At 48.0% G+C, this 23335-nt stretch overlaps 1 protein-coding gene across 6 annotated transcripts in view; it reads left to right on the forward strand.

The window, feature by feature from the left end:
- Positions 1-23335, forward strand: part of PIK3R6 (phosphoinositide-3-kinase regulatory subunit 6) — a 56795-nt gene that overhangs the window by 26855 nt on the left and 6605 nt on the right. For 3 of the 6 annotated variants that reach the window (XM_037809524.1, XM_037809525.1, XM_037809527.1), the window contains 10 exons: positions 2820-2985; positions 4977-5156; positions 6099-6522; positions 6866-6944; positions 7830-7952; positions 10489-10599; positions 15013-15100; positions 15431-15501; positions 16015-16105; positions 18155-18270. In XM_037809524.1, the coding sequence (XP_037665452.1) occupies positions 2820-2985; positions 4977-5156; positions 6099-6522; positions 6866-6944; positions 7830-7952; positions 10489-10599; positions 15013-15100; positions 15431-15501; positions 16015-16105; positions 18155-18270 (1449 nt within the window). Of the gene's footprint in view, positions 1-2819; positions 2986-4976; positions 5157-6098; positions 6523-6865; positions 6945-7829; positions 7953-10488; positions 10600-15012; positions 15101-15430; positions 15502-15692; positions 15995-16014; positions 16106-18154; positions 18271-23335 lie in introns of those variants that run through there. The other 3 variants (XM_037809526.1, XR_005212740.1, XM_037809528.1) reach the window with 3 other exon arrangements.

Here is a 23335-nt window from a genome sequence, read left to right on the forward strand (position 1 = left end):
GCTTGGGGCAGTCCATCTCCCCAGCCCTCTGCACCATACTCTGGGTGCTGGAGATGGGTGTGTCTCCAGGTGGGGCTGCCCCATGTGGGGTCAGGGGCACAAGAACTATAGGAAGTTTCTTTGCTAAGGCTTGAAGCCAGGGTTTTCCAAAGGGATATTGGAAAGAGGCCAAGGAAGGATTCAGGGGACACAGCCTGGAGAGCCAGATCTCCAGTGGGTTGGCAGCAGTGACTTTCAACCAGTCACAGTTTCTTGGGTCTGATTTTCATCTTTTCCTCATTTACTCATTCCACAGAGCTCCAGAAAAAGCACAGCACATGGGCTTTCCCCATTCAGCTCCTGGCCATCACTCGGGCAAAAAACTTTGGAGTCACCATTGATTCCTTCCCATTGTTTCCACCTTCAAAATGGCAGAATCTACCCACTTCTCCCCGCCTCAGCTGCCACCACCCTGATCTCTTGACTGGATTCTTGCAACAGCTTGCTGTCTCCCTGCTTCTGCTCTTTGCCCTTCCCAGCTTTTCTCAATTCTGCAGCCATTAAAGTTAAGTCCAATCACATCTCTCTGTTCAACCACTCCTGTGGTGCCTTATCAGTCTGAGCCGGTTTGCTGGGAACCAGGTTCTGATCTGAGATTTGTGGTTGGGAAGTCTATCGGGGAGACCTCTCAGGATCGACGCCTGTGGGGTATGAAGGTTGCAGGACTGGGCAGGACGTGGAAACTGGGCCATAACGCAGTTGCTGATTCTGCAGGAAGCTCTGGAGATGTGACAGCCTTCAAAGTTGACCCCAATTAGGGTGAGGGGGTCAGGTCTTTACACCTCCACGTCAGCTAGTTGTGGGTTGTGGACTGTCCCTGGGAAGGGGACGTGACTTGGGAGAGGTGGCTGTCTTCATCTGAGGACAGTTTTGGAGGGGGGCTTGGCTGAGAGCTGTCAGCTGCCGGCTCTCCCAGCAGGGGGGGTCCTGGGTGCCTCGGGCCTGGAGGTGGGAATTCGGGGAGCATCTCCATCGTCCTACCCGGCAGCAAAGCTGAAATCATTACAACAGCTTACAAGGCCTTCATGATCTGCCACCCACCCCCTCATTTCCTCTTCGGCCATCTCGTCGACTCTCCCTCTCATTCTCTCTGCTCCAGCTACACTGGCCTCCTTCTGTTCCTCGCACGTGCCAGACCTGCTTGCACCCCAGGGCCTTGGCACATGCTTGAAATATGCTTCTCCCAGACACCCGCATGACTCGCTCCTTCACTTCCTTCAGGTCTTTATTTAAAAGCCACCTGCTCAGTGCAGCTTCCCTGGGCACACTAGCTACAATTTCAGCCCCTCCCGAAGATTTCACATCCCCTGTCCCTGCTTTATTTTTCTCTTCAGCACATATCGCTACCTATCATGCTATACCTTTTAGGTATTTATTATCTGCCCCTACACACACACACACACACACACTATAATGGAAGTGCCATGAGGACAGGAGCTTTGGTCTGTTTGGTTCATGGCTGTGTCCCAACACTTAGGACAGCTCCTGACACACAGCAGGTGCTTGTATCTATTTGTTGATTAATGAATTTATAAAATGAAGCAACAAGATGAGATGGTCTCTATGGCCCCGTCCACCTCTGACTCCATAGCCATCTAATTGTTTGTTTTCATGCATTTACTTGGTCAACAAATGTTTATTTGACCTCTGGCTAGTCAGAATGATCCACTCCCCCTGGGCCCTGGGAGTTGAGACCACCCATCACTCAGCAAAACTCCAGCCCAGAACAGAAGTTAGAGCAAGCCCTGGTGGGCCGGGCCATGTCACTTGTTTTGTCCCTGAATCTTGCATTATGGGATGGAAGTCAATGGGGGGTGGGGGTGGGGGCTGGGGGTCAGCCAGAGAGCATGATCCGAGACAGGGCTTCATGGGACATCAGAGCTGTGCTGCTGGAGGCAGGAGGCCCTGGTGCCAAAGAGCATCGAACAACACAGTGAGAAACTTGTTTCTTTTCCATTCTCTCTCGAGCCTTCTGCTTGCATTAAGGAGAAGGCTCCACTTGTTGCTGTGAATCTAACCTCTCTAACACTAACCTCCCTTTTGAAAAAGAGAAAGTGGGCTTCAAATGCAAAACCTTGGCAGGCAACGGTGCCTAGCTAGAATTTACTAATAGTGCTTTATGACCATTATCTTCATTTTTCATTATTTTCTATGTATGACAAGTGACACTGCTTTTTTAAACTTACAGTAGCCATGTAAAATTTTCATTTGAAATAATTTTGAGCCAAAAATGTGAGCTGATTTAAAGAAAACTATCAAGTAAATAATAGTACAGGTGGTATGGCAAGGTAGTATAGAAGTAACAGAAATTTAGGAAATATTCATTTTAAAAAATATTTATTGAGCACCTATTATGGGCCAGGAACTGTTCTAGGTGCTGAGGATGCAGCAGTGTAAACAAAACAGAAAAAAAAAAAATCCCTGCTTTCCTGGAGTTTACATTCTAGTGGGACCAAAACACTGGGGCAAGTGTTCCCTGCTCAAAGGAGGGCAGAGATCAGAGGCCATCCCTGCCTCTAGACGTGGCAAGGCACCACTGTCCCCCAATGCCAGGCTGTCAGAACATGAGAGGCAGAGGGGACCCCCGGTTGCAGGCAGCCTCAGACAATAACTGTGGCGGGGCAGGAGCGGGGGCCTTCTGCAGGGAGGGTCCGGCCGACACCCCCAGGGACGGTGCCATGCTGGATGCCCATGCACCTGCAGACTTGACTTAGGTGCTGGGGTGGCTGGGTGCTGGGCCGGGACCCAGGCTCTGACGCCACCCCCTCCCCGTCCGACAGGCCAGCCCCCGCAGCGCCCTGGAGCGGTATTTCCACGCCGTGGTGGCAGCGGTGGAGCAGATGGCCGGCGAGCACAGCCCCAGCCCGGCGGGCTACCTGGAGAGGCTGGAGGAGATTCGCTGCGCGCTGCTGGGGCCGGCGGCGGCCGCGAGGGGGCGCTGCGGCGGTAAGCGGCTCGCGGACCCTCGGGGGCTGGTGAGGCTGGAGCCGCAGGGGGCGCCCGAGAGCAGCGCGGGCTGCGGGGGTGGGCGGAGGCGCGACGGGAGGGGCGGGGCTCCTAGGAGAGCGGGGACTGAGGGGGCACCCCAGAGACTTGGTGGGCCTGGGGCGTGGAAGGCAGCTGGGAGGAGGGGGAGGGCAGTTTTCAAAAGTCAAGAAGTCCAAATCCAAGCCAGGTCAGCAGACTGTCTGGCTCCACCAAAGTCTCCCGCCCTTGGTTATAAGCAGGGAGGGCCGTGGGCTGGTTGGGACCTGCCAAAGGAGAGATTTGTCCAGTGCAAAGAAACTACACTTTATCTCATCTTTTGTTGCTAACAGCCAACACCTATAGAGCCCCTTCTATCCCCCAGATGCTGCTCTAAACGCTTTGTATGTTTATAAACTTCTGAGATAGAAACCATTGTTATCCCCATTTTACAGATGGGAAAACCGATTTGGAGAGAGATTAAAAATCTTGCCCAGGATCACCCAGCTAGTAAGTGGCAGAGTCAAAATTCAAACCCAGGTGGTCCGGTTCTCAACCATTATGTTACAGTAACCAAAGGACTTGATTATTTAAAGCTCATCTAAAATAGCAGCTGAGTCAATATCATTTATATTTGGTCCTTGCTTTTTACTGGCACACTCCCTTTTCAATTGTCTTTTCATAGGCTAGTGCCCGTGACACTGATGGAAGCCCCATATGGACTGGGACATCCAAAAGAGCCCAGAGAAGTGTCCTGGAATATGTATTTTCTGGATATTACCGGATGCTTCCAATTTGTGTCTGGCTTCATGGTCGTCCAAAGCACCCATGGAATTCATCTCTGCTTTTTGCAGAACTCAGTCACTGACTGTGCACCCCTGGTTACATGGCACCAGGCGAAGGCACTTGCTGACACTCGGCAGTAACTCTGCATGGAGTGGACGGGACCCAGACTGGGCCACCCCCACCATCCGAGTCACATCCAGGGTCACCTGTCCCCCACCTGGAGTTGCCTTGTACATTTTAGTGATGAGCCAGCATGCCCCTTGAGCCTCTGCTGTTGCAGGGGGCCATATGGATAGTTGCTAGGAACAGGTGTTGTGGCAAAGAGCAGGGACTCTGGAGCCAGGTTGTCTGGACTTAAATTCTGGCTCTGACACTTACTTTAAGACCTTGGGTTGGTTGTTATTTAAGCTCTCTGTGCCCCTAGTTCCTCCTCTGTCAACTGATGATAATAATAGTCCCTGCCACCCAGGCCTGCTGGCAGGACCCAGGGAGATGATTATAATGTGGGCAAGGTGAGTAGAAAAAGTGCCTGGCAGGTAGCAGGTGTTCAACAAACATTAGAAGGAAGCTTGCAGCCTCACTAGGGATGGAGCTATTTCCATGCGGAAGTCAAACAGGTATGCAAAAGTCAAACCCTAAGCCTACGCTGTGTGGTGTGCCCAGCGTGCAGACACTAAGGTCTGCTCAGTGGGGAGGGACCACTGGGTCTGGTGGTCAGGAAGGCTTCCAGAAGGAGGAAGTCCTCCCTTGCCCCATCCTTGCCTGGGCTGCCCACAGCTCCTGCTGCCCTGAGCACTTAGCCACTGAGGTCTCTTCAGCATCATCATCAGAAGCACTTGTTAATTGGGTGTCTGCAGTGTGCACGATCCTGGAAGAGGTCCTCAGATAAGCAGGGGCCCTGTCCTCCTGGGTGGATGCAACAGAGTGCCTAGGACACCTGGGGAAAACCTGCATGACTGCAGCCCAGGGTTTGGGGAAGGTGGGGAGCAGCACCAGAAGGAAAGGCTGGAAAAGACAGTGCAAGCTAGTTTGCAAAGGTTCCTAAATGCTAGGCTAAGAAGTTTGTAGGAAACAGAGCTGCTGAGAATTCCTGGGCAGGATGAACTGGTGGGGACAGAGACGGAAAGGAAAGGAAGACTTGGCAAGAACATATCTGGGAGGGCGAGGGTCTCTGACACCTGCTGTAGGCCGCTCTAAAGGATCAGGGGAAAGTGGTGCAGGCAGAGGAGGATCCAACAATCTTCTGCTGCATGGTCTCCACAGCCTGCTCCTTTCTTCAGGTGACCCCCTCAGAGACCGCCCTCCAAGCATCCCCCTGCCCAGCCCCCACATCACCTTCCACCTGTGGACAGATGAGGAGCAGCTCTGTAAGTGCCTCTGACCTCTGCAGGAAAAGGCTCTGCTGAGGTGGGGGGGCTGGAAATAGTGGCCAGTGTGTCTGTCTGTCTGTGTCCCCATCCCCTTCTTCCCTGAGTTGGTTCCCATGTCTGGAAGGATGCATTTTCTCTATAGCTTCATGCATCAGCCACTGGCTTTGTGTGCCTAGGAAGTGCCACCTGCCCATACTGATGCCAACAGACGATGTCCCCAAGAAGGAGGAGTCAGGCACAAAAAAGTTAGGGTTCCCCAGAGCTGGAGGGGGCCTTTCAGAGAGATCTGCTCACCCTGACACTTCACCTCATCACTGGTGTTCCCTGTCCCGCCGTCCCCCTGTTCTTATCAAGGGATTGAGGGGTGCGGGGGGTTGTAGGGGGAAGCACTGCGTTCAAGTCCTGGCACTTCCTTTCATGTGCTGGGTCACATTACATGGACTCAGTTCCCTCTCTGGGCTTCAGGTTCTTATCTGTGATAAGAGGCAGGTGGACCAGAAAAGTCTGAAAGCCTTTCCCAGAGCTAATAGTCTGGTATTTGCATTCCCAGAGGAAGCCGTGGGGAGCAGGAGGGGAGGACATTAGTAGGTGTAGGTAAAAGAGAAGGCTACAGGGTCAGCGAAATGTGAGAAATGTTGGGTTAAGCGGATTTCTTTAGTGCAGGACTTATCAGGGCCTTGAATCTGTTTTCTAAGGGAACTGGGCAAGAGGTGGCAGAAATGTACAGGCTTCTCAAACCTTGCTGGCCACAAAGGCTTTGTTTGTGTGTGTGTGTGTGTGTGTGTGTGTGTGTGTGTGTGTGTGGAGCATCTTGTGGGGCTTCTGTTCGGCTGAATGATGTTTGAGAAACATGGAACTGCTGACTTTTCTGGGGTGCAGCTCCGCCAGCCTCATGCACCTTCGCTGCCCTGACGGGTGCCCTTGTTCTCCGCACCCCAGGGAAGGAACTGGTTCTCTTCCTCCGCCCGCGATCCCAGCTGCGCCTCAGCGCTGATTTGGAAGCCTTGGATCTGCAGGGCCTCCCGCCGTGCGGGGAGCTGGCTCGGGTGTCGGTGCTGTCCACTGACAGCGGCATCGAGCGGGACCTTCCCTCGGGCGCCGACGAGCCGCCTGCCCCCAGCAGCCCCGAGATGGAGCGCGCCGGGCTGCAGCGCAAAGGGGGCATCAAGAAGCGGGCGTGGCCCCCCAACATCCTGATGCCCGGCAGCTGGGGCGGGCCCCCGGGGCTGCACCGGAGGACAGGAGGGCCCGGTGGGGATGGGGAACTGCTGCCGGGGGTCTCCCGGCTACACACGGCCCGGGTGCTGGTGCTGGGGGACGACAGGATGCTGGGGCGCCTGGCCCAGGCCTACCACAGCCTCAGGTAGGGCCCCGAGGGGGCACAGGTGGGCCTGGCATGGGATGATGAAAGAAAGATCAAGGAATGGAAAGAGAGGATCGGAGGCAGAGGCCAGGGTGGGCGGACGCTGCGCACTGCCGCTCCCGCGCCCCTATTATATGGGGGCGCTGGGCTCGCAGCTTTACGCTTGGGAGGTCGGTTGAGCCTCATCACCACTCTGCGAGGCAGATATTGCGGCGCCCATTTTATAGATGAGAAAACAGAGGGTCAGAGAGGCCCCAAGTCAAGAGATAATAAGGGGAAGAGCAGAGTCTGTTTAAAGCCCAAACCCATGCTCTAACCCCCCTACTTTGCTGCCCCTTGCCAGGAAACGAGAGACCCAGAAGTTCTGTCTCACTCCCCGGCTTAGCCTGCAGCTGTACTACATCCGGGTGCTGGCGCCCGAGGTGAGACTAGGAGGGGAGGGGGAGAAACAAGGGGTGGGGATGGGGGCGGGGTCAGAGGGGAGAAGGGGTGGGGCTGGGCGGGAACGCCCCCGCAACCCAAGACCCTGCGCCCCTGGGAATGGAATCACCCATCCACAGGAGGCGGAGCTGGGAGAGACCTTGGGGCGTTTGTTGTTTTGTTGCAGAAGCCACGAACCGGTGCCCTTTTTATTGTTCTTGGGGCGTTTGTTGTTTTGTTGCAGAAGCCACGAACCGGTGCCCTTTTTATTGTTTTTTGTTTTTTTGGGTTTTTTGGGGACTTACATATTTTATTCCGTTTTCTTTTTTTAAAAATACAGTTTTATTAGATATATTCACATGCCTTACAATCATGGTGGCATTGGTTTTGTTTTGCTTTTCTAATGGAATTAATAGCAAGCTTTTCCTCTAATATGGGGCTGCCACACACCACACTCTCTCACACACAGACGCACTCCCACTTCTTGGGATCCATTTCAGGTCACGGAAGCTCATTCATCTATTGAGGGGAAATGTGGCCGCACTTGCAGTTTTCTCTGTTGCACGCTCTGCTTTTTATCTGAGAGCAGTAAAGTCAAAGCGACACTTGCCTCTCCCCTCTTCAGGCAGAGGAGTGTTTTTTCCACTGTCCCCGGCAGGTGGCCCCCAGCGAGGGGTAGTCCAGCTGCATCTAAGGTACAAAACAAAACAGCATCTTCCCTTCACGTGGTGCAGAAATTGAGGTCCGGGGAGTTAAGGGATTTGACCCCATTCACTAAGCTGGTTTGCCTAGAACTGGAGACGAGGCCAATGGCATCTGGGGACCCACCTAAGAAAGGGCCCATCGGCCTCCCCATTTTGCTTATCCCACCCCCAACCACCCACCAGGCGCCCTCAGCACCCAGGGAGCCCGAGCTGGGAGAGCTGGCCGCGTTTCTGGGCCGCGCAGACCCGTGGTACGAGAACACCGTCAACACCCTCTGCCCCGCCATCCACAAGCTGGCCGCCATGGTAGGGACGGCGGGGTGGCGCGGCGGGAGGAGGGCGCGGGGTCTGGCAGACGGGGCGATGGACGAGCCCCAGGCAGGCAGGGAGGGTGGCGGTGGGATGGGAGGGGTGCATTTTCAGGTATTGCCCTTGACCCTTGACCTCAAGGGTCAGTCTCAGGGGTCCCGGGGAGCGGAGGGGTGGGATTCAGGAAAGGAGCCCCTACCGGTTATTGATTTTGACTCATCCACGCTCCTTGCTAGGCACCTGCTTTGGACAGAGCACGGTGAAAAAGAGGGAGTCAGATGTTCTTTCCTATGTGTGGGGCCAATTCTCTTTCTTTTGTGAATTTCCTATGATAATTTCTCTGTGATTATAACAGCTAAAGTTTCCTGAGCACTTACTATGTGCCAAGTGCTATTCTAAGCACTTAGAGGACTCTAGAACGTGTTCTAACCACAAACCACGTGCCACCCTCCATACCCGGCTGGTGGGTGGAGAGGAAGCTCAAATTTTACCGATTTGAAAAGGCCCTTTATATATTAAGCAGATTTTACCCTTTCTGCTATTATATATTGCGGACATTTTTTCCACTTCACCATTTGCCTTTCAGTTTTGTCAATAGTGTTTTTTTACTTACAGAGCTTTGTATTTTTATGTGGTCCAACAAGGCACAGTTTTCTTCTTTGTGATTTCCACCTTTGGAGCCAGGCTTTGAAACGCCTTCTCCAAGCCGAGGTTAAATAACTATTCACTGATATTTTAACCTAGCACTTCCATTGTTTCGGTTTTTTACACTTAAGTATTTAACCCAGCTGCAATTAATTTTAGTGTTGGTGTGAATATTTAATTTTATTTTTTTTTCAAACTTTTAGCCAGTTGTCTGAAAGCTATTTATTGCATGGACCATCTTGTCCCATCAATCTGAAATGCCACTTTTATCACTTCCTAAATGCTTGAGTTTATTTCTGGGTACCTGTTCTTTCTCATTGGTCTATTCATTCCTGTACAAATTAACACTTTTCTATTTTAATTTCTGGTAGAGTAAGCCTGTCCCATTACTTTTGTTTTTGAAAACTTTCCAGGCTATGCTTGTTTATTTATCTCTCCAGACAAGCTTTAGAATCCCAATGTCAAGATTTTCTTTCTTTCTTTTTTTTAACCCACTGGGATTTTGATTGAAATTTGAAGGAGAATCAGTATTTTTAGCGTATTAAGTTTCCCCCTCTGGGAACATGGTAGCTCTTCACTGATTAAAGTCTTGTATATTCCTCAGTATGGTGGCACAGTTTTCATAATACAGTTTTTGCCCATTTGTTGCTAAACTTAATCCTCATGTTTATATTTTTTCTGGCTGTTGTGAATGGTATTTTCCTCCAGTATACCTGGTTTGTCATTATTGCTAGGATAAAAGGAAGCTATCGATTTTTGCATATTTATTTTTTAAATTGCCGCCTTACTGATCTCTCAATTGTCTTGCTTGATTGATTGGGATATGCCTTATATTTTTCTTTCAGATAAAGGTATTTGGGGACATGTTTTCTGCATTACTGCTTATCTGAAAAATGTGTTTGCGTATATGCAAAAGACAGTTTGGCTGGGTATTAAAATACTTTTCCTTCAAAACCTGGAGGACATCATAGGTGGAACATCTGCTGCAGCCCTCACCATGTGCCATTGTTGGTGGTTTTTTCCCCCATCAGGGCACATATAGGACTTTGGTTTCTTCCCCCTCCCCTCCCCACACAATTAACAATTTGTGTGGCCTTTACACTTACTCTGAAAGCAGTTTCCACAAAAAGAGATGGGAAACGTTATAAGCAATGAGAGAATTTTTAGAATAAGTTTGTAGTTCCCCAGTGCAACTTTTTTGAAGGGAGCAGTATTTCAGTAAACCAGATGTGAGAGTCACAGGAGACTTATCGGATTAGATGTGAATTGGATGAGATCAATGCTAAGCTTCTTTCCAACTCTGGTACTATGATTCTATACAGGTATTCTGTTATGTTTGCCTTTAAAACCCAATCATTATGCTTTATAATCATATGGGGTTGGGAAGGCCTAAAGAGCATGGCACTGGTCCTTTCCCAATAACATGTACATGTTAACTATTTTATTAATAGATTCAGAGCCTACCAATGCTGAAATAAATTTCAGATCATCTGGTTCAACCTCTCATTTCCCTCAATGGAAACCCAGGCTTCAAAGAGTTGAGTAATTTGCCCAAGGTCACCTGACTAGTGAGTGGCTAATCCAAACCCAGGACCCAGTCCAAGCTCTTCCATCATTAGTTACATTCTTAAGCATCTACAGTGCCTTACACATAGAGGTGTTCAATATGACTTTGTGGAATTGAACTGAATCTTGGCCCCTGGGGAGATGAGGCTTTGGATTAGGAGTGGGATTTGGGTTTTAGGAAGGGTATGGAGTGTTTTGAAGGACCAGTTGGATTAGTGCATCACACAGTGTATGTGAAAATTTTGGAGTTTCTCTATTAAGAACATGGAACCTCCCGCAGTGGCGTAGAAGTGGCTGCAGACATTCCCTTTCTCCCTCACAGCCTCTCTCCCTGGACACATCCCAGACAGTGGACCCCTTCATTCTGGATGTCATCACTTACTATGTTCGCATGGGCATCCAACCCATCTATTTCCAGATCTACACAGTCAAGGTAAGTTTCCCACCAGGGCTCCAGGGACACAGTGTCAGTCTGCTGAACCACTTTCTCACCACACCCCTCAGTTCCTTTTCATGCCTCCCCTACTGTCTCCCCTCCCAGCAAAACCCAGCCCAGTGCCAGGGCATGCCTTACCTTTTCCTAAGCTTGGGCTCGTGAGCACCATTCGGAAAACCAATCCAAAGTGTTGTGGCTTGACAGCTCTACCCATTCGTGGTGTCCAGCCTCACATGGACCCACAGTGCTCCTTTGGAAATGTCCGGCTACCTCTGGAATAACAGCTGTTCCAACCGTTACCACCTTCCTCAAGCCCTTGGATTCCAGAAAGTCACCTTCCTACCTACTCCACTGGGAAAAAAAAAAATGGAGCCCATCAGGTCTCCTCAAACTTCCCATCTGTGTCTAGAAATGTATCTCCATTCTTCCCATCATCACAGACTCCTCTTCAGTGGACAAACCCCTCCAGTTCAGGACAAACCCCTTCTTCTATGCTCTTGGCCATTTGTACCTCCTCTTCCTGGACCTGACCCCTTCGCCCCCCCCCCTTTCTCCTTGTCTCTCCCCATCATTCTGTCTTTATAACCCCAAAGCCTCTGAAGTTTCCCTTTATTTTCCAATGGAGGGTGTGCACAGCCAGGGGTGGGATGGGGTGGGGGCTTGGAGGAGAGAGCCCGAGGAACAGACTTTTTCCAGGTCTCAATCTTATTTCCTACTTTGTTTGCAAGCTCCATACCTTTGGTGGCCTTTATTGGGGGCTGAGAATTTGTCTTTTTAAATCCTGTATTTCACAAGATTAGCTGGCTCTTGTCAGTTACAGAGGCAGAAAGGACCTCTGTTGGAAGGCTCTCACTTCTTCCCTCTCTGCTCTAAGATTGACCAGGGTCTACTGACCATGGTCTCCGTCTTGGTGGCCGTTATTGGAGGAGACCAACACACTCCTGTATCCTGGCTTCATTCTGCCCAATCCCTTGAAGCGCCAGCCTCGGTGGGCACATGGTTGGAGTTCCCAGATAAATCAGGCAGCGGTTTAACCAGCTGCTTTGCTGCTGCACTGTGGAGATTTCCAAATTCCCAGCCAGGGATGAAAGACTTCCCACTACCACTTGGTCTCAGCCAATCCTTCACTCTAGTGTCTTTACTTGCAAAACTCCACTCTCAGTTCCAGTTTTTTATTGGTGAGAACTCTTTTAGTTAAAAGTGACAGAAATCTTAAAAATTGGCTTAAGAAAGCAAAAAGAAGCTCTAATGACTCAAAACATTGTTGAAAAGTCCAGGGTTGGGTTGTCTTCAGAAAAGCTGGATTTGAAAGTTCCAGCAATGTCATCACCACTTCTATCTTTTTTCCCCCTACCTCTCTTTCCCATCCCTCCTCTCTGCATTATTCCAAGCTGGCTTCTCTCCCAGGCAGACTTTTACCTTGTGGTGGCAAAATGGACACCAGGGGTTCCAGGACTAGGTTTTTCTAGCTCAGCAATCCCAGTGGAAGAAGGGCTTCCACAGCCCCTTTCCCAAAAGTTCCAGCAGAAGTTCCAGGATTGGGCTAAATGCTTAGCCCTCCACTGAGCTCTGAGTCCAAAGAGTTGGATCACACGTCCCCCCCCAAACATGGGCTCAGCCCTCACCATCTCCATTTCCTTTTGTCTCTCTTGATTCTCAAGCCATGCCACTCGGACTCTTCTTAAACTCTACTGGCCAATGATTTCCTAATCGCCAAGCCCGAAGCACATTCTTCAGTCCTTATTGGACCTCTCCATGGCATTTGACACTGTGGGCCACGACAGTTTCTTCCCCTGGTCTGTACAATTAAATAGATGATATCTATTGCGGTCGCAGTTGATTCGTCTGGGGGGGGGGGCGGCCGGTTGCTGAACCCTCGGCTCTCGGCGTTGCTCGGAGGGTACCGGCGGCGGGGGCTCTTTCCCGGAGGCGAGGGCGAGGCGGGGGACTTGGCCGAGTCCCCGGCGGAGGCGTGCAAGGTGTGGAGGGCGGCGAGAAGGGAAAGACAAGACACTCTTCCTCCAGTAGGGGTAGAACAAAAGGACCTTTATTCAGGGGTGAGCACAGGTTATATAGGCTGGCATAGAGGGCGGGGGTTGTTACAAGCCAATGCTGAGGGGATAAAGGCTAGGATTGGTTCTGAGAGGGTGCGGAGGTTAGGATTGGTTCTAAGAGGGCACGGAGGTTGTTTGAAAAGGGGCAGGAGTTGCTCTGGCAACGGTGTCTGGCAACAATGTATGCGCACTGGTGGTGACGGGAGTTGCACTGGCAACGGGGAGTGTCCGGGCAAGATAAGGGGGTGGGGAAAAGGCGGTTCCCTCCGGCAAGCCTCCCCTAACAGTGGTATTTTGGGTGAGGAAATGGGGCCTGCCTCCGGCCTCACTTTCCCAGGCCTGGGGGGCTGTGAAGGGCGCTGTTCACCCGTACCCACTACCCTCCCCAGGGGTGGCCGATCCCCTGGCCCAGGCCCACCAAGTCGAAGCACGTAATCAGTGTCCCGCAATCTATGTTCGTTTCGCAATTACGAAAACTAAGCACACATCTCCCCCTTCTGGAAGCCCCCCTCTCCTAGACCTCTTTAGCCCTCTCTCCTGGATCTCCTGTGTAATATACCTGCATATGTATCTCACTCCCCATCAAAACGATAAGTCTCAAGATAAGGAACTGTACTACCCATCTCTGAGCCTCTGTCCAGCTCCCCCAAATGAGGCTAAGGACACCTACCTCCTAGGGCAGCTGGGAGGGTTAAATGAGCTCATGCATGTCAGCTCCTTGCAGAGGGGCCGATGCAAAATAAGAGCTCAGCAAGGGGTCTTGCTCCCTTGTTCCTTAAGCCTTTGTGCTCCCATCCACCGAAGGTCCGATCCACTCAGATCCCCACAGCAAACTGCTGTGATGTAGGGTCAGACATAGATATGTTCTCTCAGAATTCAGTTGGAGTCACCCTGCTCTAAAAATCTAAATTGAGATCTGCTTGACTCCCCATCCCATGTTCTAGGATAGGTACAGTACTGTATCCCACCGCCATCCCAAGATTTCCGTGAGCTCCTGGGACTAATATTCTCACACTGTCCCTAGCTCCAGGCTCCTGCCTTGCTGAATTCTTGTTCTCAGCTCTGGGTCCTGTGCCAGATCTTTTATATATATATATATATATATATATATATATATATATATATATATATATATGTATCTCCTTCTGGTTTTGACCTAAGTGAGGGATTTAGCGCCTTTCCTTTGATTTTAAAAATACAAAACAAAATGAAACAAAACAAACAAATGAAGAAACCTCCCAAGGTGAGTATCTCAGTCCCACAAATTGCTAAAATGAAATATTAGATATTCGCCAATGCCCTTCGCCAGAAACCACGAGGAGCACACTTGTAGCTGAACGAAGGGATTTGTGGGAGGGTTAGAAAAGCAGGGCTCTCTCGGGTTGCATGCTGTCGGGAAGTGGGAGGGATTCTGTGATTGGGCATCTCAACAATTCCTATCTAAGAGGCTAAGGCTGTGATGGAGAAGGAGGCTGTAGCCAGTCACATTGGCCATCCTAGGAGGAAGGGGATCATTTGCACAATATTCGCGTTCTTGCCTGTGTTTGGACACGACTATGGAGTGGTCACATAATCTTGGCCTGATGTGGATGTTCTTTGAAATTCTTTCTGGTCAACAGGAGAGCAGCAAGGCCGAGCTGCCAGTGCCAGGCCAACCTTAAGGGCCTGCTCTTCGCTTTCTCTCATCTGTGTCCTCAAAACTCCTTTGGCCACTCTTCTCTGTTGTTCTGACCGCCTTTCTCTTCCCCTGTCACACCTCGTCTCTCCTCTCTTCTCTGCCCCTTTCCCCTAGGAGCTGCTCCTTCCCCACAAGTTTCTACAGTGTCCAAAGAGCACATCAGCTCTCACCAGTTTCACCTTCACTCGGTTCTGGGCTTCTCTGTGCCAGGAGGGGGCTGTGTAAAGTTCTCCTCTCTGGCCCTCACTCTTTCATCCTTCCCTCTCTGTGTCTACAGGGGTTTTATGGCCGCCCCCCTCACGAGGTGAATTTTGTCCCCTGCTCTGCCCCCTTCCCACCCCACCCCCTGCTTTGGACAATAGTGACTACAGATAGTTGGGGTTTTCAGTAATAGTTTCTTCCACTATTTATACATATGTTGTATTGCTGTGCATGTGGCTAGATTGAGACCCAGGTTGTCACTTTATGCAGCTCAGAATCTAGCCTTGGCAAGATGGGGTTGGGGGGCAGCTGCCCTGCTCCTGGGCAATCTCCCAACTGTCCTCATCCTTGGGCTGTGGGGGTGGGGGGATGGAAGCTGCCTCTGGCCTCAGGAGTCAGTCTTCTCCAAAGTGCCTCCTTCCCTCCCTCTCTCCCCCCCTCCCCTCCTTCCCTCCCTCTCCCCTCCCTTCCCTCCAGATCTTCAGTGACCTGAGCCAAGACCCCGCAGAGGATGTTTTCCTCACCGAGCTGAAGGTGAAGATCCAAGATTCCAAACTCCCCAAAGGTGAGCACCTGGCTCCCCCTTTCCAAAGCTCATCCTGACTCAGGTTCCCCCAAGCCCCTTTTCCAGAAGGTTCTGCCACCCCTCACCTACTATCAGTGCCCCTTCTCCGTCTCACGCCCCTGTTGGATACCAGGGCGCCTTCCAAGCCCCATCCCCCGCCCTGGAAAGGCCCTGGCTCCTCCAAGGTGCCGCTTCTCCATCTGGGAGAGAGGCTGGAAAATCCCGCAGCTCAGCTGTGGCCCTCAGGAAGGCGGTGGGGAGGGGGAGCCAAAGCGGGGAGGGTGGCAGCCTCCAACCTTCTCCCGCAAGCCTCTTCTCATCTTCCCTCAGATGGGTTTTCACCCAAGAAGAGAGGCGTGGCTGAGGGCCCCGGGGCTGAGCTTTCCATCTGCTACCAGAAGGTCAGCGTTGGGATCAGGGTGCACGGGCCTGGGCAGGAGGTGGCTCCCAGTGGGAGCAGGTGTCTGGGAAGGGGGGGGGCAGTAGCAGAGCCACGGGAATTTTGTGCCCCTCTTCTGGAAGCTGCGCCCAGTTTCCCAGCCTTCAGAAAGTTTTGCAGGGATGAATGGGTTAAGATGGACTTTTTGTATAGACCAAGACCGGATCTGATTTAAGGCACAAGAAGATGGCCTCTTGCTCAAAAATATCTTCTTCACTAACTGATCAGCTGCTTGAACTTAGTTCATTGGGGAATTAATTATTCCTTTGGATCTGGAAGCCTGAAGACGCCGTCTGGGACTTAGAAATACCTGGAGCCTTTATCAGCTGATCCCTTACTGCACACGGACACCCATAAGACTCTTAGGGCAGGGGCCGGAAGCCAGGGCGAGGGGTGCATCCTGTTGATGTGAAGATGCACGGGGAAGAGGAGGTGTCCTGAGGACCCCCCATCTGTTCCTGCACCCCCTCCCCAGGCCCTGCTCAGCCACCGAGCGCGTGAGGTCACCGTTTCCCTGCGGGCTGCTGGGCTGGTCCTGAAGGCCATTCCGGCCAGTGACGCTGAAGGTGAGGACAAGTCTTGGTGGGGGACAAGACGGGGCCAGCAGGAAGGAGAGAGGGCGAAGGGGATCAAGGGACGGGCGATTGTCACTGTGATCACAGTCCCATTCCTCAGTCTGCTCACCGTCTAGTGACACATAACCACGGGAATGGAATGGCTTCTTTATGGGGCAAGGAGTGGGCCTCTGTAGACTGATAAGACACAAGCTAAAAGGTGCATGGCCCCAGGAAGAGGCTGCAGTTGGCCCCCTGCCTCTGCCTCTTAATTGGCCCTGCACTGCTAGTTGCATATTGTTTGGAATTTTTTTGTTTTGAGTGTTATTCCATGAGGCAGGTGCCTCCAGGTCACTAAAGGTGCTGCATGCCCGAAGTAGCTAAATCTGCCTTGGGCCCTGGGGGCACTGGGGTTTGTAATCTCTGGTCTTCTGGAATAATGAAAAGAACAGTAACATAAATTACTAACTGTTGCACACATTTGCCAGAAGTCAGGCAGTGTTCTGAGCATATTAAACGTATTAATCCTATGAGATAGATTTTATTAGTATTAGCAACCTTTTACTGGAGGAGAAACTGAAGCAAAGAGAATCTTTTACCTGAGGTCATGTTGTGAGAAAAGAGTCAGAGCTGGGATTCGGACCCAGGCCACCTCTCACAAGAGTCCATGCCCTTCACTCTGCCCCACACTTGTGCCGCTGCTATGATGGCCAAATTTCAGGAGACCACCCCTGAGGGGTGTTACCCACAGATACTGGTGGAAGATCACTTCAGAGCAAACGGAAGAAAGTCCACCCAGACAGGGACACACCTTGTCACCACCCCATCCCCCATTCCCCGCATGCGTTCTGGTATAGAGTAGATTATAGCATTTGCTGAATAAATGGAGTGCTACTCTACACACACACACACACACCCCAAAAAAACTTTTAAAAGGTGAATGAATAAATTTGGAGTACTCAAGGAGAAATACAAAATGAAAAAACACATTATCAAGGCTGGAATGCCTCTGAGCCCTCCTTTCCCGTCCATCTAGAAGTAACTCCTATTTCTAAAATCCTTTGGGTTTGGCTAGCGTCCCCATTATGGCGCCCCTCTGTCTATCGTGCCCTTATGTTCTGCTGTGCATTGTAGCTCCTAAACTATCTTGACATCTAGCACAAAGAAGGAACTTGAGAAACAGTTATAGATTTTATCCGTTCCTAAGCAGGCGAGATGAATTTGTGGATGACATATGAAACTCTATCACAAAAAGACATTCTTTATTGGAGATCTTTATCTTCACGAAGGAGGCTGCAATTTTGGCAATGGCTTGTAGCCTAGAGGTGGTTATAGAGCTGTGGATTAAGATTGCAGATTCTAGAACCAGACTGGAGGGGTACAAGTTCCAACTTTGCCACTCAATATCTATGCGACCTCAGGAAAGTTACTTGCAACCTCTCTACTTGTTTTTGTTTTTGTTTTTTCATTTCTAAAATGGAGATAACAGTTAATAGCTTACGTGCATATAGTAAACTATAAATGTTAGCTCTTATTGTTAAACTTGTATTTCTTCTATCTTCCTCATGAGACTCTCACGTGGCCCACTTTCACTAAGTCATGTGCCTCCTCCAAATTTCCCATCACAAAACCCAGGCAGAGCCAGGCTGGTAGTGCCAGAAGCCCCCTCAGAGACAGGGGCAGGGAGGAGCCCTCCATAGTTGGCAGTGAGAGTGTTAGACTGGGAGCAGTCATATAATAACAATTGTTGACATGTTATATACCATTAAGAAAGTCAGAAAGAGTAGTGGGTGTAGACTTGGGTTGGTAGTGGCTGCTATGCCTGATGATGCAAAGACTGTAAATTCATCAGGGATGGGAAATGGGTGAATGGGAAAGAAGTGAAAATTGTCTAGAACCAAGTGGAATCAGGAAGTGGGATCTGAGCAGGGTGTGGAAGGGGGTTGAGATGGGGAGCTCAAAATGGGTCCATGGAGGCGTTCTTAGGACCCAGAACTTCAACCTCCCCCACTTGCCTGGAGGCCTACTCACAGCCCCACCCCCACCCCATCTCCTTCCCAGTTTCAGGGCCCACCCACCTCCCTCCCACCGCTGCTCCCGTTAGAGACCACGCATGCCTGAATGTCAGCGTGACAGAGGTTGTCAAATCCTCCAACCTGGCAGGAAGGTCCTTCTCGGTGAGTACTGGGTAGAATGGGAAGAGGGGACAGTCAGATGGGGAGCAGGATATTCAGACAGGAAGGGTGGCCGGGAGCCTGGGGGAGAGAGGGTTAAGAGAAGGGGAAATGACTTCTGAAACTTTTGAGACTCTGCTATTGAAATGGGTCCAGCTAATGGAAAGAATATGCTTTCCTACAAGTCTGTTTGAAATAGTAACACCGACTGGTATACTTAAGGCACTAGAAGGGTTAAAGTCCCTGCCCTCTACCAGCTGGCCACTTAATTGAAGACCTAAGAAATACCCAGGTAACTTCCAAATGCATACACTTTCTGTTACCCTCCCCTGCACGACCCAATGGCTACACTCGCAACCAACACTATCCCAGCCAGCTCTTCCAACCTTCATCATCCCTGCTGCCCTTTGCTCTTCTTGATACTTCCAGACCTAAGACCCTTATGACGGCCTCGCTGGTCTTCAAGTCCCTAACGCAACTTGGCCTTGGATCCCCATGGTTACCCCTGAACCATGCTCTCACTGGCACCCCCCAACCCCCATGCCCCACCCACCCAGCAGATGCTCCACTTAAGCTCAGGTGGCCCAGTGCTTCCGAGAGAAACCTCACGTCTACGTAGCTCAGGGCCACTGCCAGCTCAGGACCTTCTTCCTCCACGGGGTCCTTGGCATCACTCAGCACTTTGCTCTTTCCTTCTCTTGCAGGTCCTTCTCCATCCATTTTCAGGTCTCTTCTCTCCAGCTTTGACCTCTCGCTCTCTACTGCTCCTTCCTCTTGGCCTATAAAGAGGCTCAGTTCTTTTCCATCCTGAAAAAAAATCTCTACCATGACTCAATTATATCTCTCTAGCCACCGCTTTATCTCCTCCCTTTCCTTCTCGATCAGGCTTCTTAGAAGAGTTTCCAGTCCCTTATCAGAGACTCTTCTCCCACCACCATTTGCCTCACTGGGGTGAGGTCACCTCCAAATGGTCAAGACCAACAGTCTCTTTAGTGGCTGCGTGATGTATTGACATTGTTCATAGTTTCCTTCTCCTCCCTTTATGAAACGACATTTTTACCTCTAAAAAAAGTTTACTTATTTATTTTGGGATATACAAAAAAGCACAAAAAAGAAAAGTAAAATCACTCTTCGTCCCATTGCCTAAAGAGGATGATAATATTTTGAGGTCTAAATACCCAGCCTTTTTTTCCTACGTATTTTTACATAATTACTAGCTATGGTACATACTGGTCTGAAACTTGGAGTTTTTACTCCGTGCTTGTTCGTGTCATTAAATATATTTCATTAAATATTTATTACATAATGGCTGCATATGCTTGTATAATTATTTAATTGATTTCTTATATTTAAGTGAGCTCTAATTTTTCACTATTTTAAGTAACACTCTGAGGAATATTTAGCGAAAAATACTTGCATAAAATCACAGCATTTTTTTTTTTTTAAAGCCTAGAAGCGAGATCATTCAGTCAAATGGGGTGCATATTGTAGGACTTTTGATGTGTTTTGCCAAATTGTCCTCCAGAAAGTCTATATCAAGTTGCACTTTCCCAGTAGTGTTTAAGAATGCCCATTTTGCCACTCATATTATTTTTTCATCTTTACAAATTTGATTGTCAAAATTTCATTATTTCAATTTGCACTTCTTTACCAATTAATGAGGTTGAATAATTTCATGTATTTACTCATCATTTTTATTTCTTCATTTGTGTATTTACTGTTCATATTCTTATCCCATATTAATATTCCTGTGTCCCTATTTTATATGACACGTATGTTGGAAATACTTATCCCTATTTGTGTTTTAATGTTGTTTATGATTTTTTTTAACCTAAAATGTTTTATATTTTGATTTAGCAAAACCTACCAGTTTTTTTCGTTGCTGGTGTCTGCCTCTGGTATGATTTTCCCAATGACAATATTTTACATTACATTATGTCTGATTCTTTTTCAAATACCATATTTCATCAAATTTAAGACATGCCATAATTTTACATACCACTAAAAAAGAAACAATGCTGCAAAACTCTGAACCATGCTTTCTTATCACATTGGTTACAAAATTACAGAGATGTTAAAATATGGAAAAAAAATATATTGTAGGTCAATGAAAATGATATGCCTTCTATTTTAATAGTGTGATGTTCCTTTTCTTTATTGTCATGTTGTTCATAGTTTTTTATTACTCCTTTTATTTATTTACTCATTTCAAACATTTTATTTATGCAATTCCATTCTCTATAATTATTAGGAGTCTAATCCTTCTGTTTATTGAGTTGATTGACTCCGTGATAGCTGAATTCCTTATATGTTTCCTTAATTGTGAGCACATTTTTACTGGGTCTTTATTTGTAGAAATCTGGGTGGAAAAATTGTCCTTCTGTGGAGAATTTGTATTTTTTCTTGCCAAATGCCCCAGTGATCTTATCAGCCCAGGATGATATTTGGAGTTAATTTCTTGACTCAGAAATTCCCAGACCATGCAGATAGAATACATGTGTACCCCAAATCCACACAGGGTCAGACCTGTGGCTAAGGATTTTCAGAGAAGTCTTTTCTCCCTCATTCATAGCACAGGCTGAAGCAGAAAACGCTTCTCTGTGGCCTCCCATTGCTGGAGGGTGGATTTTTTTCTAATCTAGTCTTTTACTTTGAGGTAGCCTTCTCGAGTCCTTGAAGGGGGTGCCAGTTTCAAATCCTGCCTCTTGTGGACCCAAGGCCTTGTCTTCCATCTCTCCGTGGCTAAGGAAACCCAGACCCCTTGATTACTGAGATTATCAAATGCCCCTGGGATAGTCAAAGCATTTGGCCTATACGATTTCTACTGTTTTTTTTTCATCATCTAGTACATGATCTATTTTTTAAAATTCTGTGGCAACTGAAAAACAATGTGTTTTCTATCTATGGAATGCAAAGTATGATGCTTAATTATTAAATCAAATACATTATATTATTCTATTATACAGATTAATTTTTTTAACCACTTCATCTATCCAAAACTGAGAGAGGTTTGTCAACATTCGCAGTATGGTTTAGATTTTTGTCAATTCTATCTTGGTTTGTGTGAACCTGAATTTTCTTCTGCTTTCCAGTATCACTGTTGTAAAATATGATGCCTTCTATGTCCAGTCTTTTTGTGGCACTTTTTTTTCCTCTCTCTGAAAGTTTTAGGTACTTTGTTTTATACAAAGCGTTCTGAAATGTCACAGGAATATGCTTCAGTGCAATTTTTTTTCATTCATTATCTTCGACCTTTGATGGATATTTCAATTTGGAGACTCACATCCTTTGGTTCTGAGATATTTTCTAATATAATTCTAAAAATGATTTCCTTCCCTTTATTTCTTTGCTACCTCCTTCTGGAACTTTACAAAAATAGTCAGATGGCAGACCTCCTAGATTGACACTCTCTGATTTTCTAATATTTTCTTTCCAGTTCTCTTTATCTTTTCTTCTACTTTGGGGGAGTTTTCTTCAAGTTCATTTATCGAATGCTTAAATTTCAAGAACTCTTTCTTGTTTTCTAATTATTCCTTTTTAATAGCATTCTATTCTTGCTTCATTGATACAGTATCTTATCTCTCTGAAGATGTTAATTATAATTTACTTGAAATTTTCTTGAGCTCCTTGCATTTTATGTTTCCTTCAAATTCCTAGTTTCTGTGTTCTTGTTTTGGTGTCCCACCCCCACCCCCCTTTTTTAATGTTAGAGGTTGTCTCTAAATATTTGGTGATCGTTGGCTGTCTGTTCAAATTCAAGAGTGAGATACTAAAAAGCTGAGTCAATCGTGAGCTTTTCAGGGTGGTCAAATGGCCAGATGACTCTTCCATAGGGGACCTCAAATATAGTAATTGCAAGTCTCTTGGCTAAGAAAGTTTTGATTTTTCCAGAGACGGGTCCTTCAAGCTCCTGCCTTGGGTTGAGGGAGGAGGTACAGGCCTGGCGTCTAGCATTCTGGGCTGGACTGGGCAAGGAGCTGGAGCTCTCACCATTCAGTGAGCTCATCTGAATGCACTGCACCTGCTGAGAGTACAAGTCTTCACTCCATCCTCTTCAAACCGTGGTATCTCCAAGTCGAGTCTCTCTAGTTCAGTGTCTCTATTCTCTGTGACATGTTCATTGCGTGGCTGCCCAGGGTGGAGTCAGACCGTGAGGGATCTAACTCTGCCTCATTCCAATTTTCAACCAATTCACCTATTTCAGGCTCCATCTCATCTCTCACCCCCCATCTGTGCAACCTGGTGCCTACAATTCATAAGCCTTTCCCCAGTTTCAATCCTTATATTTGACTTTCTTCTTTTATGATAAGCTGTCTATCGCCATTTCTCTATCTTCTCTCTGAACTCATATATTGTCATGTAGGGCTTCAGGTGCCTTCTAATTTCATTAAAAATGTGCTGTCATGTTTTGAGGTGAACTACAAGACGAACAGAGTGAGAAAATACGTACTCTGCTATTTTGAAATCAGAAATCCTCCTTTTATGAAATATTTTATTTTAGAGATGCCCCTTGCAAATAGCATATAATTGAATTTTGTTCTCACTCAGTCTGAAAGTCCTTTTTTTTTTTTTTTTTTTTTTTTTTTTAACAAAAAAGTGTTTGTTTAATCTATCCACACTTCCTCTACGTGCTATTTGATCTTATGCTGGCATTTTATCTTATACTTTCTGTTTTATTTATTTATGCTTTCTGCAGTTTTTTGTGCTTCCTTTTCCAATATTTCTCAGGTTTTCTTTGCTCATTTCCCCCTCTGATTTGGAAGTTATCTCTTTTCCTATCAGTGGACACCTTTAAATTAATATGTATATTTGAAACATGGAAGTATTAAATGGTAAAGGAGCATGATGTATGCAACCTACTCTCAAAGGATTAGAAAATAAATAAGTAGATAGTATGATATAACAAATGTGGCAAAATGCTAAAAGTTGGTAAATCTGAGTATCTGGGTAGGGACTATATTGGAGTTCTCTGTATTATTTTTGTATTATATTTGTAATTTTCCTGTACATTTGAATTTGTTTCAAAGTAAAAATTCAAAAAAAAAAAAGGAAAACATGAACAAAATAT

This window comes from Choloepus didactylus, chromosome 18, assembly GCF_015220235.1.
Source record: "Choloepus didactylus isolate mChoDid1 chromosome 18, mChoDid1.pri, whole genome shotgun sequence".
Lineage (NCBI taxonomy): Eukaryota > Metazoa > Chordata > Mammalia > Pilosa > Megalonychidae > Choloepus > Choloepus didactylus.